General features: G+C 41.6%; 2 protein-coding genes across 2 annotated transcripts in view; one reads left to right on the forward strand and one right to left on the reverse strand.

Annotated features, from left to right (window-relative positions):
- Nucleotides 1-217: 217 nt before the first annotated feature.
- LOC124678944 (uncharacterized protein At3g06530-like) lies at nt 218-16,361 on the reverse strand. The gene is made up of 38 exons (XM_047214794.1): nt 16,205-16,361; nt 15,585-15,798; nt 15,404-15,499; nt 15,189-15,306; nt 14,933-15,106; nt 14,515-14,685; nt 14,351-14,406; nt 14,173-14,262; nt 13,942-14,090; nt 13,719-13,801; nt 13,456-13,584; nt 13,189-13,263; nt 12,902-13,070; nt 12,633-12,772; nt 12,445-12,549; nt 11,996-12,176; nt 11,575-11,672; nt 11,336-11,485; nt 11,081-11,234; nt 10,579-10,736; nt 10,387-10,468; nt 10,124-10,298; nt 9,586-9,661; nt 9,216-9,386; nt 9,033-9,104; nt 8,854-8,958; nt 7,774-7,863; nt 6,580-6,779; nt 6,300-6,501; nt 6,007-6,186; nt 4,620-4,715; nt 4,110-4,526; nt 3,727-3,930; nt 2,922-3,605; nt 2,417-2,820; nt 1,047-1,284; nt 758-928; nt 218-587 (listed from the first exon to the last, which is right to left on the reverse strand). Exons 1-38 carry the CDS (start codon nt 16,359-16,361, stop codon nt 357-359), a joined length of 6,465 nt encoding a protein of 2,154 aa, XP_047070750.1. The 3' UTR covers nt 218-356.
- A 1,627-nt stretch (nt 16,362-17,988) lies between these two features.
- The window catches only part of LOC124671510 (disease resistance protein RPM1-like), a 55,675-nt gene continuing 53,283 nt past the window's right edge, over nt 17,989-20,380 (forward strand). The window contains exon 1 of the mRNA XM_047207877.1: nt 17,989-20,373. Coding sequence (XP_047063833.1) covers nt 17,989-20,373 — 2,385 coding nt within the window. The remainder of the gene's footprint in view (nt 20,374-20,380) is intronic.

Raw genomic sequence — 20,380 nt, forward strand, 5'->3', positions numbered from 1 at the left:
GAGTTCCCAAAGTAACTACAGTAAAGCCAACAAATCTTGAAAATGGATGACAGTACAGAAGGTTGAACATGGTGTAGACGACCAAACAGACGGCCATGATGTTTACATGTCGGTGTTTTAAATACTGTACTATAGTACATGTTAAAAAAAAGGATGGCTGGGGTCAGGAGTAACCATAATTCATGAGAATTGGACCATGAATGTCATTGCACGCGTATACACAGCAAAATTTTAATAATCAAGCAAACATCCTCCACGGTGCGTAGCTTACATACAACAAGCAAGTTCGGTGTGACTACAACAGGATCTCAGGGGTTACACTTCATTGGCCCAAGGGTTCTAGGGACATAGGGACATCACAGGTACTCCCGGAGGCTCTCACCGCTGAGGGTTTCGAGCTCTTTCAGTATCTCCTGGGACAGCGTCTTCACAGGAAGCTCGACGTCCTCGAGCAACTCACCAAGGAACGGGATGGTCTCCGGTACCAGAACCACGTACTCCTCCTTCAGATGTTGGACCATGTACCTCACAACCTTCAGGCCTAGCATCTTAGGGCGAACATTGTCACTCCTTGTCTGCATTAGCACCTGCAATTTAATGGAGAAAATTAAGCAAGTTTAGCATCAAGAATCCGAGGACTGAACTACAGGTTTGGTCTATGATTCAAGTATTACTAATTGTAATACAGTAATGAATTTACTTAGTGGCTAAGTGCGACTATAATTCATGAGCCAGTGGTATATTGTTTGGTCACTACCTCATGGTTAAGAGGCTTCCACAGAACATCCGACCGAGCGGTCACTGCCATTTGCCCCAAGCACAAAACAATAATCTCATCCACTTCTTCAACTGATGGAGCATCTGGAACTAATTCAAGAGATTCAGGCGGTTCCACAACAAACTGAGAAACAATGGGCCTCAAAAGAGTCTGCAAAGATACAACCAAAATGTTACTATAATTTTCTGGTGGCTGGCAAAAGAATGCTAGATATGAAAGTGAACTGGTACAAACATGTAAACCTCATATATGATGCAAAGAAACTAACCTGAAAATTTGAGGAATCTAGGATCTTCTGATCATTGTCATAAAGAAAGCACTTGTGTAAGGATTCCAATATCAGAGCTCTTAGGTTCCACAGTTTTTGTCCTGATAGGCCATCCTTGACTTTACTGTCTTCGAGTTTAGCCTTCTTCTTTCGCTTGGAACTGACCAAAGCACCATCTTCTGATAGATATTGTACGGATCCCTCAAGCAGGTACTTGAAGTAAGGTGTAAACAAGGACCTGCGCAGACAAATGATATTAAGAGAAGAGACAATACACAATCACTAGTCGTAAATAAAAGCATGCTTTAGTGGGCATGTAGTTAAAGAACATAAAACGTTGCTTGTTGATAATTGGAGACAAACACACAAGATAAACACAAGACAAAATTCAACAAACTAATAGCCTGCAAACCAAAAGTATAATTTGCAAATCATGTGAAAGATTTGAACATTCCCCGTACAGATGACAAGGGTTTGAAATTTTCCAACAAAAAGAGAAAGGGTTGGAAAACCAGATCCTAATCAAGTTTTCTGGCCAGTTCCCAAGTTCCCACTGCTTGGCTAAATCTATATACATACTTGACCGGAACAAGCCACAAACAGTACAAAACTTGCTTGATTTACCCTGGCATTATTAGTCTTCCCCCTTTTCCATCAGTACTGGACGGTTGCTTCAATTCGAACTAACATGTGCTTTGATTGTTTGGCTACTAGCTAGTACTTATCCACGATACTAGTAGCTAGGTGCTCTGCCTTTTATGCTCTAGTAGCCTGTACTCTGTATGTGCTTAATCTTTACTGTGTTGCGTGTTCTCTATTTTTACAGGGTTTGTGGTTTACCACTTAACAAAGAGGCAGAGAGCAATTCAAGGGGTACCAGCAGTGGGCCCACCCAGTCAACAAGTGGACAGCACTATTTAAATTAAATTTGTCTTTACTACATTCTGCGTTTTCAGTTATTCATAATTTTATGTATATACACTTGCTGGGGGTCTGAAAAATGCCATATCATGGGTGACCATGTATCGGTGCTTCATAGGCCACAACCTGTGTACCATCTATAATTTCTTTTAGTCAGAATAATTGCATCAGGGACTTATTTCTTTACAAAACTAGTACACTGTACTTGTTATTGGAGTTGGGATTCACTATTAGGGACTGCTAACAGGGAATGGTGATTAGCTGGTGCAGATTCAGGCATGTACCAATATCTGTCATGCCAATGAGAACTGGGGTTGGGGCAGCAAGGGTAGGCTTTGTCATACAGATAACCAACATGGAAGCAGCAAAGACAAAATAAGTAAGTACTTTCAAATCTAGGGTGAGCAACTGATGAATTTTAGCTGCAATACACAATGAGATAGCATTACCTGTGTTTTTCAGCAAGCTTGTTGACCAATTTGTAGAAAACAATTGCACGGTCCATACTTCTCTTTGATGTGGACTTATCAATTTCAGACTCTGCCCATTCAAGACTACGAAGGAAAAGAGGCCTAAAAGTGGACTCAGTGAGTTTCATCGTGAGAGCAATAATGGTCTGGATAATGCTTTCCTCCACTAAATTTACATTCTTCAAAGAGTCCAGCTGTTGACGACGGAGATCAAGAGCTACCAAACAGTGTTCATAAATTTTTGTATGGTAAGTTCCTACAGCCAACCGATCCATCGTACTAACTAGACTTCCAATCATTTGGAATGTCAATGACAGGCTTGCTTCTCCACATTTGGTAGCACTGGGGAACAAAATAAGTAGAGGTGAAAGAATCAGCCGAACCTGCAATACCAATATATTCATTAGATTCAAAATATAAAGCACTTCAGTTGTCCGTCATATCACCAATAAAACAATACAATATATGTTTAGAAGGAACATACTGGAACTCTCTCTGTCAGTAGCCTCCGAACATCTGCTGCTTTTACATCCAATTTCCCATCAATTTGAAAAGCACATTCAGGATGCAGTATCACTAGATCCAGTATTCCTTCCAAATATGGACTAACAAAGTCCCCAAGCTTTTGTACAATCACCTCAATAGTTGTAAGTACAGATAACAACATACTTGTAGATTGGCTAGAAAAGCTGGCCATAGTTGTAGTGGAACCATGAGCAAATTTTCCACTAGGGCAACATGACACCTGATGTGCTCTTTGCAGCATGTTTGTCATGATAAGTGGGAGCTGAGGTAATGCTTTTGATCCAAGCACATTAATTAGAGACCCCGCAGTATTTATTAACCCAGAAGAAGTTATAGCATCACCCGAGCTAATCTGATTAATGACTGTCACAAGGCACTTGCTATATGCAGGATTTTCAGAGGGATATTCTTTAGCTAGTTTCTCGAGTGAAGAAATAGCAGCAATTTTCACAGACGTGTCCGACTCAACCTCTCTGTCAATCAACTCTAGAATCTTATAGCACAATTCGCTGAAATATGGGCAAGAGCTCTTGTCAACTTGGAGGGCAGTAGACAGAGAGCTGCGCTTCAGTTTTCTTGCTTTTCTTTGCTTGTTCTGGACCATGCTATTTGCCCTTGCAGTTTCGCACAATATTCCAAGTGTCTTTTTACAAAGTACAAATTGCAGTCAAATGGAGCAAAATGAGCTTTATGGAACACAATCAATGATATATCACAAGCACCACACAAAAAACAAAGGTATCTAAACCAAAAAAAAAAATTACCTTTCTTTTCACAAGACTTTTAGGATGCTCTAACAGACGAGTAATTACTTCGAAATATGTTGAAGCATGCATCCATCCCGTAATTATGTTAAGGATAATATTTGCAGAGTTTCTGACTTCCTTTAGAATATCACCTGAAATGTCTCCTTTTTTATCTTTGACAGAGCACAAGACAACTTCCTCCATAAGTGTTCCAAGAGAATTCTACAACAATAACATGAACATAAGAGATACATAAATCAAGCATGCCAAAAAAATTAGAACAAAACAGAACATCTGATAAGAATATGCACAAGAGAATACCAGTTTAGCTAACTGTAGAACCCAGAGCTAAAAGAATAAAAAAGCAACAGAATAGCAACAATGCCAACCAAATGAAGTACCTGGATGGAATTAGCAGCTTCCTCAGCTTCAAGCTCAAACCTCAACTCTGTATCTTGCACCTTAACTAGAATAAACTGCATTGCCAAATGTAGCATAGGAAGCAAGCATTGTTTCTGATGCATCCTGATTTCTTGTAGTAGCTTACAGAGACAAGGAAACCATAATGTATAGGAATACTGGCCCGTAATATTGACTGCCAAATCATATTCCCACTCTTGTGACATGGCACTCAAGGATGGGAGACCATGACTCTTCTGGAGTTTCGAAAGAGAGTGTGAACCCCTCTCAACTAACGCGTACAATAAATACATAACCACAGTACTCAAACTATTCTCTTCTCCTAGGGTCTTCAAAAGGTACATCATGAGGGTCAGGCGTCTATGTTCGTCAACATCAGCCAAAGATTTAATGAATATCTGCAGCAACGTTACACATAGTCCATTAACTCGTTATATTATATTCACAGAAAAATATAAAGCAAACAGAGAACATCAAAGGAAAATACAGACCTGAAGAAGCTTTTCTATACTTGTAGTCTTTGATAACCAACATGGGACTAGTACAGATAATAAATCCTCCATAACACGTTGTGAATGGCTATCGTCCTTCAAAATGGGAAGGCAGAGAATAAAGGTTAAAGGTGTTCAGAACAAGTACAATGAGGATCATAGGATTAATTTTGTAAGGAAATCTAAAACAGCACTTAATTGCACAAGTATTGAGAACAAACAACCTAGGCAAACATTTAAAGCCTCTTTGATTCACAGGGTTCCATAAATGCAGAAACAGGGAAAACGCATGATAGCAAATTTGCATTGTCACGCGCACGTGAATCCTACATGATTGAAATTGCACCAAAGTTTGTTTGGTTGCACCATAAGAAAAACAAAGTACTACCTCTGTCCATAAAAGTATGTCTAAGACTCTAAGATTTGTCTACATTCAGATGTATGTAGACACTATTTAGTGTATAGATACATCCAAATTTAGATAAATCTAAGACATCCTTTTATGGACAGAGGGAGTATAATTTTTAATGGTTTCTCTGATTTAAATGAACTGCATAAGATCTTTTGAGGATTTGAACCCTCATTGTTACCAAGTTTGTTTGGGGCTTTATTATGCCTACCTCCTAGTCAAACCAGGTAGGCAAATAGAGTCCCCTGGCTCTGTCATGCGACAGTCCCCTCCCCTGGTTGGAGTCAGGCCGCAGAGGGGTCCAGGGGTTTGGCGCATCATTTCCCACCACTATCCCCTGCCCTATAATCCTCCCACATACTATCCACCATGTAATATTATGAATTCTTACCGTTTAGGTTACTATGTTGTTATTTCCAGCAAATCAAAGGTTACTAGGTTGTTTGAGTCACCGGACTAAAATCCTTAGTATGTTTTCAAGTGATTCCTTTGGCACTATATTTTGGAGTAAATTTTCTATCCACCCAAACTTCTTGTTACAATTCCATTGATTGCCCTGTGGCATTTAAACACTGATTGATGCTAATTCCTAGAGTTTTCCAATCCTGTAGGATTCCAGTGTATATAATATTTCAATCCTGTGTTTTCTCTTATGTTTAATAATCCTGCGAACCAAAGAGGACCTAGGAGGCTTGAGTGATGAGTCAACAGGAACTTGAAATATAGTGCAATGAAATCCTTAGGAGAAATCAGTGGGAGACAATCCTACAAATCACCCAATCCCCATACGAGAAATTCACAAGGATTCCAATCCTCCTAAATTCCTATCAAAATCATTTGAATAAAAGAGGCTTAATAGTATGGTACTACGAATTGGTTAGCAAAAGTTTATGTGCTAGGATTGGAAAACTGATTTAAGAAGGTCCATGGACAGCATACTGCGCTAGGATCAGATTGAAAAGAAAAAATTGAACAAACCTGTTTCACTGCATCCCCAATAGCAACAAACAAATCAACAATGCTTTCTGTAACCAGTTGCGGGAAAGCCTTGGCTAAAGATGCAATCAATGAAAATCCATGGTTACGAGTCCCTACATCATCTGAAGACCTTATGCACTTGATAAAGAGATTTACGTTTCCACTGTTGAGCAATTTATCCTGCATAAGTAAATGTAGGACATGAAAACAAAAAATAAAGAAAGAATAAAGCAGTCCATTTTTTAACAGAATATAGCTGGAGTAAGAGGTTAAAAATCAGTGCAGTGGATTACTTGGTGACCCGACTGCAGTGTATCGATAATATCTTTAAGAATAAGCAGTACCAACTGCTGTGCTTCCTTTACAAAACTGGGTATATCATGAGTTTCAGAAGACGCATCAAGGCCTTCAGTATACTGACAAACTACCCCTGAAATCCATTGATCAGAAAGAAGCTTTGATAGAATCTGGCAAAGTGGTTGCAGTAAACATTGCCTGCATGGGAAATGACAGCATATTAGAAATAAACAGCACTGGATTATATTTATTGCGACAGGTGTTTTGTAACTCTACCTCTGATTCACATCCTTCATAAGAAAAAGAATATCCAGAAGAGAAACAAGAACAGAAGCCAGAGGTTTTTCCCCAAAATAATCTTCAAAATGGCTATCACAGTTAGGTTTCTCCTCCCTCTTTATTCTTTTTTGATTTCCTTTTTTATCACCTTGCGCTAAAATCAATTCAATGAACTTCACAGCAGTGGATGCATGAACCTGTGTAATGAGTTGAATTATAAATCAGCTAAGCATTGATTATAAATGATATATAGAAACATGTAACAAAGGGCCATAAACAAATGTGCATCAAAATAATTGGGAGAATCGTTCACGACCAAGAGTAACTCCGAAAATAATATATTCAGTTGTGTATAATTAGGGGCCTATTACCCTATCATGTGTGTTAAAAGGAGGAAACAGACCTACAATATCTGGGCATGCTAGTTTGGTACTGAAAGAATGACAACTGCTGAATACCCTTCTACCGCTGCCCTACTTTCCAAAACCGCAACCCCGCACCTATTTCCACATCAGCAACCCTGTGGCCGGGAAGCCATGGCGAGCTCCAGCAGCCCCATAGCCAGCGAGTCACGGCAAAGCTTCAAAACAGCCACACCAACAGCATCCCCCTATCCAGTTTACTCACTCCCCCCAAATCTGAAGTTTTTGCCCATTCTTTACCCCAAACTTATCCCGCCAATTTCCCCCTAGTCAAGCGACACAGTAAGCATCTACTTCCACATCAGCAGCCCTGCGGGAAGCCATGGCGAGCTCCAGCAGCCCCATAGCCAGTGAATCACAGCAAAGCTTCAAAACAGCCACGCCAACAGCATCCCCCCTATCCAGTTTACTCACTCCCTCCAAATCTGAAGTTTTTGCCCATTCTTTACCCCAAACTTATCCCGCCAATTTCCCCCTAGTCGAGCGACACAGTAAGCCATCGCAATGCCCAGGCGAGCATGGCGGCGCTATCATTTTCTAGGTGCCCGTCTACCTGAGAAATCCTGGTCATCGCTCCCAGTCCACCTCGGAGCGTTAGGATGAAATAACGACGTTTAGGCGACGACTTAATGACCTTTGTGTCAGATAGAAGTTTTTCCTACATTATTAGGTATGTTTGGACCTCTGAAGCACTATTTTTGTTTACTTAAAGTCTTAAACAAAGTAAGAACATAAGTAAAAAAGGAGAATTAGGGATATGGATACAGACATTAATTCGCAGTAGAGCATCTCGTGTGGCATTTCGAATTTCGAAATTCTCAGCTCGAAACATAGAAATAAGTAGACCGAATACTTTTTCCTGCAGAAGTGACAGATTGATAGAATTATACTTTCAAGTTTAGTTGAGCTTACTAGCATAGTAACATGTGAAGGAAAGACATGAGTAGAACACAGATAACATATGGGCAGGTAGGATTGAGATCAATCACATGCCAGAAAATATACAAGCCTGTGGAAGATGATACACATGCCAAGGAAGTTCACCCCAACTAATTAAATAATAACGCACCAGTACATGGCAGCAAGGAAAACAAAAGCCTGTTTTGGGGCCCTTCGGAAGAATAGTATTTCTTGGTGAAGTTTTCAAATTATGTCAAATTAGAACCAAATACAAGAAAAAATATCAAGAAATACCCCCTTCCAAACAGGCAGCTGTTCTTGAAGAAAACAGAAAAATTGATAGTTAAATGTAGAGAGTTTGGATCCAACACTGACAAACTACTTCAAATGATGATTGGCCATTGACATCAGTACACCCATATTCCATAAGCTAATTACTGCCAGCAATACCAATGTGGCTCACATTTAGGCAGCGTGGAAAACCAGGAATTACTGTCAGCAATACCATCTTTTTACAGAACCAAAATATATTACATGCTGCCTATATTTGCGTACTGATTAATGCTTAAATGACAGAAATTCCAGTGCATGCTCACTTGGGTGGGGTGGATGTACAATTCCACCAAATATATTACACGCTGCCTATATTTGCGTACTGACTAAAGCTTAAATGACAGAAATTCCAGTGCATGCTCACTTGGGTGGGGTGTATGTACAATCCCACCAACTGAGTTCAAGTCCTTATGTACTTGAGTCAGCATTCTATTTATTATACTGTCAGGGATTCCCTAACATTTTCCTTCAAAAATAAATAAATAAATAAATAGTAGAAATAGACCATTCAATATTGTCCCCGTATTTCAACTTAAATCAACTGAAGTATCGCCAAGTGAACAATTTGAAATGAAAAGGCCAATATAACTTCAAAAATCATATCGCAAACAAAAACCTTAGTATCGGTCTTCAAATTTTCAAAGAATACAGGTTGAAGACTTTGCAGGGCAGTAAGGCAAGGCATCACAGCAACAGGATCTTTTGGGGACAAACCATCAACCTGAAGTTGCATAATGTCAAAGTTAACAGCAGTAGATAAATTTGGAATTTGTACAGAATTAAGGTTTTGCTCACCTTTAATGCTTTCAATAGAGCCTCAGACATGTCAAAACCAAGATTTGTTTCATCTGCCACTGAAAACAAAACCTGCAGAACAGATAGTAATTAACACACTAGCAACAAATATAAATTGAGGTAGGCCTGCTAGATACATAAGACCTTTGAATGGATATACATGCATGATGATGATGTATTTACCTTCAAAAGCAAGCACAAGATTTGTGTTTCATAGGTAGATAACAACTGCTTAGAATCATGTCCATTCTGATGGCGACTATGATGGTCCAGAAGATACAAGAACAAAGTCTTGACCACTTCTGCCTCAAATAAGATGCTTCCTACTCCTTTGAGGGCTGACAGAACCATCAACTGCAGCATGTTTTATAACATGATCAGTCAACCAAACCGAACAAAGAGAACCTTTTATTATTTTTCACTTTTGTTTGGTAGTGACAGGGATGATGTGAATGGATATTGTGGGGCAAGGGATGAGCTACTCTGTTGATATGTGTGCCATATTAAGCTGGACTGCTGAACCGATTTGATTTAACATTGCAGAATAACTAACCTTTCCATAAGGAGAGAGCTTCATAGAAGAGCGCAAGATGAAATAAAGGATACTATTTTTTGTCGGCTGATCAAATCTGAAAACAGATAAGAGTGAGCTTACACGTTACCATGACAATATAATATAACAAGCAAACTGGGAAAACTCCATTAAATGTAGTAGTCCTGACGATAGACTTAAGGAAACTACTAATTGAAAACGCAAAGATCAAAATTTCAGAAATGCCTCTCTCTCCGTAGAATGCTAATGCAATATTTTCGGTTACTCCAAGTACATAAATGATTTTTCATGGCATGCCGATAACCTGCCCACTTCAGAATTCAAACAATCCCCTGGTAATTCAAGCAAGTGGCCACTATCTTGAGACTCGTTTTAAAACATATCCATGCCAAAGTTGATTATAAAAAAAACCTATGACCGATACAGCTTTTAAGGATAACAGGAAGCATCGTCCTGAGTAGGAATATATAATGTGAAAGGAAACACAATGTGCACTCAATAACATGTTTGGGTGTTTTTCCAGAAGAGACCGAATAACCTTTCATGAAGATTTTCAGGAACCATCAGATCTTGAATTGGGCTAAGCATTGACGAAATATAAGCTGGTAGAAATGTCGCATCCGAGGATATCATGGCCTTTTGGTTAGCCAATGAATCAAGGAGAACACCAAATGTTGGAGATGTCATGCATACAGGCAATTTGCCACTGTTTCCTGCAGATTTTGATTGTAGGCAAATAAAAAAGATAAACATCAAATTCCACAAGTAGGAATGAAGGTGAAAAAAATAAGGCTAACAAACCATTTCTTGAGACGGAAGTGCTCAAGCGCTGCCACACCAAAGATAATGCCTCAACACATTTCACAGCAGAGGACCTTACATCCTATATGAAAAGAAACAAACTTTTCAATACAATAATAAAGACAACTGCAGTAAGCACAACAAGGAAGTAGCTCACGGATTGCCAAAAAATTGTAACAGAGCATTCCGTACCTTATTTTCGTGCGAAAGTGGAACAATGAGAGAAGGGAACAAAAGTAGAAGCTCCACACACAAGCTCTCATCCAAACTACTACTTTCAGATAAAGCACAAGTAGAACAAACAGATGCAAGCACAAAAAGAGACTCTGCTTGAACTCCAGCAGACAAACCTACATCCATTTAAAGATTAAAATATCAAAAAAATGCACAAAAGGAGAAAGGAGTGTGTAAATGCTAGAAATACGACTGAGGTGTACGTAAAAACTATTAAGAGCATCAAACAACAATTTAGCTAATAAGTAGCCACCAAGGAAAAAAAGGAACATAAATATACCAATCTGAAGTGAGCTAATTGTGAAATGACAAATACACAAGGGAAGCAAAAGTAAATACTTGGATCAGGCAATATCAGAATACCAGAAGAAAATGTTCTATAAACTTTCTCATCCATCAAATGTCGAGCTCTTGTAAAGTAACAAGGTTGAACTCAGCGATAGAGAGTAATTATACCAACCTTCATCCACAAGGTACTTCGAGATAAATTGAAAAGGTCCTCGTGTGCAGTTAATAACAAGATGCTGTAGGTGCTTCTGGAAGATATTTTTGCCAGTTGATGTGAGGAAAAACAAAAACAAATCATCAACCATTATATTTCCACTAGAACCAATCTGCATACACCAGAAATTGAAGACAGAACATGAGATAGTATCAGAGGTCATAACAATAAAAATAACATGGAAGATTTTATTGGTCAGCAGAAGTAACACACCACATAATTCTGCTTAACATAGGAAGACTGCACCCTAAGCAGACCCCAGAATATACAGACAAGAATTTGAGCATTCAATGCTTCCGTGTCATTATTAAAAATCTGCATCACTAATTCCATAATGCACTTCTCAAGCTTGTCAATGCTGATCTGCATAACAAAAAACGAAGGTATGGCAGGCTTAATATGGGTAAATCTCTGTCAGTGTAATGTGCAACAGTAGAGTAAATAGGTAATACCTCATCGCCAATACAATCACCTTTTGGCTGTATGTGAGACCATTCGTTCTTCAGAACTGGCAAACAAACTTGGCACAGATTCACCTGTTTGTCCAAAACTGGAGAGAGAGAGAGAAGAAATAAGCAATTGCTAATTCGTACACGTGCAAAAGGAGAAGATTCTGACATCAAATTTTATTTCAAGAAGAAGCCATAATGCTTCTAACTCTTCCTTCAAAAAAAATGCTAAACTAGCTTAATGAGCTGGACATCAAATCAGAGTAAATAGGATATTTTACTTTCATATGCCGCAATAATCCTCAGTACATACGGACATTTCAGTATGAAAACAAGTAGATAATACCACAGATTTGATGCTGCAACTATGAAAAGTCTAACAGAAATGATAGAACAAAAAGGTAGCTGCAGATACTGGAAATACCTTCAGTAGGAATAAGCAAAGCTTGCAATACTATGAGTAGAAACGGGGTTCTGCAAAATATACTTCCATTTCCAGAGTCAGCCAACCATGTGACATGTTTATTTGGGTTTGATAGAAAAGTTTCAGCAAAAGCTTGGATGTTCTTCATGTTAATGGAGGCTATGGACTCGGAACTCATGTTCTGCAATGGCATAATGAGATAGTTATATAAAAAAGAGCAAATAAATGCAGTATGTCTCAGTAAGAATATCTATAGAAACAAGAGCTGTTTAACGTTTAACTCATAGGAAGTACACATCTTTCACGTATCCTTCCATATGATTGCGAAGACCTCAAGATGTGGATATGGATACATATATCAAGTAGCTACCATGTGCTAACTTAATCACTTGTGTACATTGACAAGCTTACACCAAAGTTGACAAATCATTACAGGTAAGAAGTTTCACCTTCATTTCATCAGCTGTTAGCTCATAGACAAGAGAACTACTAGTGTAGAAATCCCATTGTATTTTCTTAGCTAGCTCCAAGGCCTTCAAGTTTACCCTGAAGGTCTGCATCCATTTAAACATCCAAAGTGAGAATATGTGCAGGAAAATAAAAAGTGGAAGCAAACTGTAGAAGATTAAATAGTAACCTTTGGGTGAATAATAAGGAGACTGAATACTACTGTAGCTATGTCCTTCGTATGTTCCACGTGATGCAACTGATATTCCATAACCATCTTTTCCAGACAAGAAACAGCAACATCACAAGCTTTTGATGCTTTTGAACCACCTAGTGTAGCACAGAACACAATAGTCTAGTCACTTAGTGACTAGTAACTCCTATGGATATAGGATAATAGAAGGAACTAACGAAGAGGCCAACAAATGAACAGACAGACATCCAATGAACATTACCGACCTTTGCGAATGATGTCGATGCATTTGGCAAGTACATGATCATACGCTTTTAGAAGGCCAACAGGACTGGCAACAGCAGCTAGCCCTTCTATGGATAAGGCAGCTTGAACAACACTTAGATCATCATCATACAGATTGCGTATTATTGCATCTTGCATATTGATAAATTTCTGCAGTACCACCGAAATAACACAAGCAAAGAGTAACGTGAAGGGTGGAAACACTCCAAATGCAACAAGGACCATATATTGCACCAAACACATGTGCAAAGAAGGATGCAAACAATACCTGTGGATTTACAGTATCTTTCTTCAAAATGCCAGATGTGGCAATTTTTGAGAGAGCAGATTGACGGACCACAGCCTGCATCATGAATAAAATATGTAGTTAGAAAAGGCAACAGAATATAAGGCAACGGAATATAAGGAGACAAACTAATTGCAAAAGGATGGATACTGACAGATGATTGTTCAGGATTCATCAAATATAGCATAATAGCACAGCAATTATTCCAGAATTACAATTTAAAATTAATAACTCGGCATCAGACTATACCTTAGGATGATCCAGACTGAACCAAATGTTAGAATCAGATATGTCAGCCGGCGCACTCTCGCTTTCATCAAACACTAAGCTGAGCAACTTGGAAGTAGAATCCCTTCCACTGGAGTTAACTTCAGAGTCCTGATGAATTAATGTTCTGGATCAATCACTATTTCAAAAATGTAATATGGAGAACAAGCACAAAGGAACAGAAATAACAAAAAACTACAATAAATATATGAAGCTACATAAGCGACAAACTTGTCGCCTTATACCTCAAGAAATTTCCGGATAGCATCCCGTAGCTCAAGTGGATATTTTTTTTCAATTGCAACCAAGCTCTTCTTTGCCCATGTGCCTGAGGATTATAAAAGCATTGGTATGTGGAAACTGATCTTTCATAATGTAGAACTACTGAGATTAAAATACACATATATATGATGGTCATCTATGGTTGACTGATCAGTTCAAAATAGAACTGACATAATTGACAACTACCTGTGCGGTTTATATCTGGATTTTGTGCAACCTGTGATGCCTTGATACAGTTGCCAAGAACCTTGCACACGATCCTTTCAACAAACTTCTTAATAGGTAGAGTCTCCATGGTTTCAATAAGGTGCACGTGGCAGGAATCATCAGAAGCACTGTTCACATGTTTCCATAGTCATGCAATGCAGGATGGAAGTAATATACAAAAAAATCACAATTATCACATGAGAAAATTACCTGTAATCAACCAATGACTCAACATAAAGCCTAATAAAATTATCAATGTTGAACTCACTGGATAATACAGTAAGTACACCAGAAAAATCCCTGGAAAACAAAATACCATCAAATTGCCAATGCTTAATTCTAACAAAAGGGGGCAAAAAAGTAAAACAAAACAATAAGTAAACCATACCTGATGTCTTTTAGAATCATCAATGGCTTCTTACGGAAGTCATGGACAGACTGTGACTGCAACATTAACAGATGATGCGATCAACCTTCGCTATGATGTGTTCAATACTTGTGTATAGGAGTACACTCTACGGGCATATGACAAGAATGGTATTATGACCAAACCTGAACTAGACTTATAATAGCCATCACTGTAACACGAAGCCACGGTAAATCGATCGACTCCAATGCATCGTGCTGCGCAGACCTTGCAACAAAGAGGATCAAGTCTTGAACAAGTTTTGGCGCCAGAGTTGCTCGTGTTGCCAGTACTCCAACAATCATTAGCGCTCCAGCCTGGACGCAAAAGAACCCGTCACGGTGATGTAGCTTACAAGAGCATAAGGATGACATATTTACTAACTTAAGATAGGTGGATTCGGACAATATAAAAGGTTCATGTGCAGTATTATATCGTAAAGCATGATCACAAACATGCAATTATATTTAATATTCTAACTGTAAAAAATAACATTAAAAAGTATATTGAGGAATCAATTTTGCAAAAAATGTATAACATGAGTTAACCATCTTTCAAGCCAACCTTGTAATCTTGGTCTGCCCTAATTTGAGGATTAAGTGAGTCGAACACATATCCCAACACCTTCTGCACTATATCTGAATCAACCCTGGGGATAGCTCCTAAGCATTCCACAATGACTGCAGTGCAAAAGCAGACGACTGTCCTCGAGTGAAGGAAATCCTTTGTCGGTGTAGCCTGGAAAGGAATAAGAAAATCAAAAACACAAAGCTTCAAAAGCAAATGAATATAACCCTTCAAATTTTAAAAAAAAACTTACGTAGTTGGAAAGGGTCTCCAGCAAAGAATTGTCACGGATACACTGCTGTACTATGACACTCCTGGGCGGGGGCGCACCCGAGGACTTCACACCATTAAGAAATCCCCACTTGCTATTCCTGAACACATGTCATCAAGCAAGTACTGAGTGAACTAAGCATATAAACGTTGCAAACCAGTCGTAAACCAGGAACTCCTTGAGTCTCTGACGCTCACCCTAAGTTGACCAACTGCACAACCCGAACAAACGCGTGCGTATCATGGTACGGCAACGCGCAGAGCAGCAACTCATCCAAGTTGTAAACATGCACCCTGCATTAACACGTCCACAGATACGAAAGAATAAGCTAGAGCTCACGGTGAGTGATGAATATAAGTAGCTAGGATTGGTACATACAGGTATCTGCGGATAAGGTATTCGAGCGTCTTGAGGGCCGCTGGAAGCTGCAGGTAGCCAGCTAGGAGGCGGAGGTAGGAGGAGATGGACTTGTTTAGCTTGTCGTTCTCCTTGGCGGTTTGCTGCTCGCGGTTGAGCTCGAGGCTGGTCTCGCTGAACAGCGTCTTGCGGTACTTGGCGAATCTCTCGTCCACGCCAGTAAGATGCTCCAACCCTACAACACGATTCAGGTTGGTTACTAAAGGGGAACACAAACGTTTGCTGCAGGTGCTTCATGTGCAAAACTAGCATAGCTTGATGTGAGAAGCTAGAGCAGTTCTGGAAATTTTGAGTAGCTGTGGTGTACTCAATGTTGTATACTAGAATCAGCTGACAAATCGTCCAAATTAAAACATAGGAATAATCGAGAGGAGCTAAGAGAATAGCCTAATAACGACCAAATTAAAAGCTAAAAATGGTCGCTAAGTGACGCGCTTGAACTACCTAAAAAGCATACAAGTACCGGTGTTCAGGTAAACAGAGAATTAATAAGCTGGAGAAAAGGCATAGCAGGACATGAAAACAAAGGAGCAGTATGCATAGATCGATAGATCATGACGCTAGGTGAGGGGGGTCGGCACCGGAAAGGGCGATGGGGAGGATGGCGCGGAGGTCGATGTCGGCGGCCTCCTTGGCGTCGAAGAGCACGGACGGGCGCGTGATGGGCCCGCGGGGCGCCTCCGGCGCGGAGCCGAGGGCCGACTTGATGGCCTGCAGCTGCGAGGCGATGGACGCCATCGCGTGGAGAGGTGGTGGGTGGTGGGTGGTGGTGTCTCCGCCGCTGCTAAACCCTAAAACCCTGAGCGGCGGGAGAGGAGAGGCGGCGCCGAGCAGGTCGGGGAGGGGAGAGGGATATACGCAGCAGAGCGGCGAGGAAGTTGTCGGTTTTGTGGGGGTGCGGAAAGTGAGAAAGGTATGGGCCGGAGCTCGTGGGAAGCCCAATTTAGAGGCGTGCGAGTGGGCCGGATAGCTGCTCCCGAAAGAGACAAGAAAAATACTGTATCAGAGGAGAATAAAGAAAAAAAGAGAAGTCCATATTGCCACCCTAAATTTGTTCAAAAGTTCAGTTTACAACCTTCATCTCTGATTTAGTTCGGATTTCACCCCAAAACTTTAAAAACCGATCAGAATTACCCCTTCATTCAATTTGACCTCGTTTTGTTTGCCACGTTGGTGGGTTTTTATAGGTCAAAAATACGAAGTAATGTATTTGCCTATGTCTACATGCGCTAGAAAAGCGATCGGCATTGTTGACTCCCCGTATGGACCGGGTCGTGATCTCCAGCGCCGGCCAACCAGATCACGGCGCCGCTAGATACTGCCGAGGCCGCCGCCCGCTCCTCCAGCCCAGGTCGCCGCTGCTAGGGTTGGGGTTAAGTGGCTCAGAAGTCACTGCGTTGCTTCTCCGTTTTAGCTACTGACTAGGTGGAGGCTAAAGAGGTGAGGAACCTGCTCAAATATATTGTTGTGCGTGTTTGCGAAAGGATCAATCATCAAGGACAAAACCATGGATCAGTTGGAATTCACTAGGTCAATAGATTATTGATCGGCTCACGTTACTAGGATTGATTAGTGAATATAGGACATAACTATACATGGGCAGGGCGCGCCAAGTATATTGCAGAGGGTTGGATGGTGGTGGCCTGGGGAATTGATAGATGCAGTCCGGCGGTGATGGCAACATCATGGCAGGGCCTGGCATCAGCTCCGCGTGGTTGCTGACTGATGGAGGCGCTCTTCCTTGATCGCCATACTCCTGTTTACTAGCTCGTTTCAGGAAGAAAACGCCCTAACAAAGATGAAGATGAACTTATGAACAGGTAACACATTTGTGTAGTACTAGAAAGAAACATCTACTATGGAAACATAGGTGAACCGAGGCATAGCCCGGTGGCATCCCAGCCCGCCCAAGTTCGATTCTCAGTATTCGCAATTTGATGTTGTGCACATAATCATTTCTAGTAAAAACACGTCGCTTTGGGTTTCTTCCCCTTAAAGCCAAATTATTTTTCCTTTTTTTTACTCTCGAAACATAGCACATGTACAGATGTAGCAGTACATATGTTCTGGTATTAACAAAAAAAAAATCGTTGGTGTGGCATGAAAACCCAGTTAAAATTGGAGAAGGGGCAATTTTTCGGTTAATAGAATTTCAGGGTGAAAACTGAACCAAAACAGAGATGAGGATTGACAACTGAACTTTAAGACAAATTTAAGGGGTAAATGGGTAATATGAACTTCTCTCAAAAATAAAATGTTGTTGGTCAAAGAAAAGTCCCATCCCGACTGCCCGAACGGTTGACTTTAGCGCGCCTACTGTTTCTCGAGAGATCCACTCTACTCCGTGCCATCCTAGCGAGACGCCATGGCGGAGATGATCGCCGTATCCCTCTCGGCGAAGGTTGCCGCGGCGCTATCCCACAGCGCGACCGTCGACATCTCCGCTCTCGTCGCCATCCGCTCGGGCATCGCGGCCGCGGCGCGGGACCTGGAGCTCCTCCGCGCGTTCCTCCGGTTCGCCGACTCCCGCCGCGGCGCCGACCCGCTCGCCTCTGCGTGGGTGGACCAGGTGCGAGACGTCGGCTTCGAGCTGGAGGACGTCGCCGACGAGTACGCCTTCCTCTCCGGCGGCGGCTTCGTCCGCGCCTGCGCCAACCTGGGCGCGTGGTTCGCTCTGTCCGGACGGCTGAGGAAGGCGCGGGCGAGGCTCCGCGACCTGTCGGTCGCCAAGGAGCGGTACGGCATCCGTTCTTCAGCCGAGGCTTGCTCTCCCGACGGCGCCGCCGTGGCCGTCGTTAGCCGGAAGTTGGCGGAAGCAGCGCACTTCCTTGAGGAGGAGGAAATCGTCGGCTTTGGGGCGCACAGAAGGTTACTGATGAAATGGCTTACGGATGACGCCGACTCCCGGCAGACGCTGGTCGCTGTCTGCGGGATGGGTGGCGTTGGCAAGACCACTCTGGTCACAAACGTGTACAAGGAAGTCGCCGCAAGCCGCCACTTTGACTGCGCTGCGTGGGTGGCTGTCTCCAAGAACTTCACCACGGAGGACCTCCTTAGGAAAATTTCCAAAGAACTGCATCGGGACATCGGTGCCGGCATGCCGCGGGACATTGACGAGATGGACTACCGGTCGCTGGTGAAGGCTTTGCATGGGCATCTTGCCAAGAAGAGGTGCTTGTTGTTGCTGGATGATGTATGGGATGCCAATGCGTGGTATGAAATCCGCAATGCGTTTGTTGATGACGGAACCGGGAGCCGGATAATCATCACGACACGCAGTCAAGATGTTGCCTCGCTGGCAGCATCCACCAGGATCATCATGTTGGAGCCTCTCCCTGAGCAGGAAGCATGGTCGTTGTTTTGTAACACCACATTCAGGGAAGATGCCACCCGGGAGTGCCCGCGTCATTTGGAGGGTTGGGCTTTGAAGATGCTTAGCAGATGTTGTGGCCTACCATTGGCCATTGTATCAATTGGTAATCTTCTTGCTTTAAAGAAAACCGAATTTGCTTGGAAGAATGTTCACGACAGCCTTCAATGGAATGAAAGCAGTGATACCGGAATTAAGCAAGTGTCGAGCATACTAAATCTGAGTATCGATGATCTGCCATATCACCTGAAAAGATGTTTCCTCCATTGTGGCATATACCCTGAGGATTTCCCGATCAAAAGGAAAATTCTGATCAGGTTGTGGATTGCAGAAGGCTATATCGAGGAAAAGGGCCAGAGCACAATGGAGGAGATTGCAGATGATTACCTGAACCAGCTAGTGCAACGTAACCTGTTGCAGGTCATGTTAAAGAATGAGTTTGGACGAGCGAAGCGGCTCTGCATTCATGACCTTATCAGGGATTTGATTCTGGAAAGGTCAACAAAGGAAGGGTTCATTGTATTCTTAAGGTGTCTGCCAGCATTGGAGTCAAGAAAAAAGATCCATCATCTTATACTTGACCGGTACGAAAGTGATCATCTACCAGTTCCAAAGATGACATTGATTCGATCCTTAAATGCATTTATGTCAGATATGGATTCTTCACTCTTGTCTAGATTTAGGTTATTAACCGTATTAAACTTATGGTTCGTTCAGATAGATAAACTGCCTAGCTCACCGTCCAATCTTCTAAATCTGCGGTATCTTGGCATCCGTTCCACCCTCATTGAAGAGCTTCCACTGGATTTGGGAAAATTACATCACTTGCAAACTTTAGACGCCAAGTGGTCCATGGTCCAGAGATTACCGCCTAGCATAACAAAGCTCAAGAGCCTGCGCCACCTGATACTGTATAGACGTCAATCTGCAGATTTTAGGTATCCGACCCCTGGCAGGGCAGTTGTATTTCCACAGGGGCTACAAAACCTAACCTGCCTACAGACCCTTAAATACATTGAGGCTGATGAGAAGATAGTCAAATCCTTAGGAAGCTTGAAACATATGAAGAGCTTAGAGCTATTTGGTATGCATGAGAGCATTCTTGTTCATTTGGCCTCATCTATCTCCAAAATGAGCGGCCTTCTGCGCTTGGGAATTGTCGGTCGAGATGCTAATGTTACAATGGACCTGGAGCCCTTTTATCCACCACCACTAAAGCTACAGAAACTTTCATTGACAGGGATGTTAGCAAGAGGCAAGTTGCCTTCATGGTTTGGCTGCCTTGATAACCTCATGCAGTTGCGTTTGTGTTCATCTGAGATCAAGGGAGAATCAATTAGATTGCTTTCATCGCTCCCCAGGCTGTTACATCTCAGTCTGGTCAATG

This window comes from Lolium rigidum, chromosome 7, assembly GCF_022539505.1.
Source record: "Lolium rigidum isolate FL_2022 chromosome 7, APGP_CSIRO_Lrig_0.1, whole genome shotgun sequence".
Classification (NCBI taxonomy): Eukaryota; Viridiplantae; Streptophyta; class Magnoliopsida; order Poales; family Poaceae; genus Lolium; species Lolium rigidum.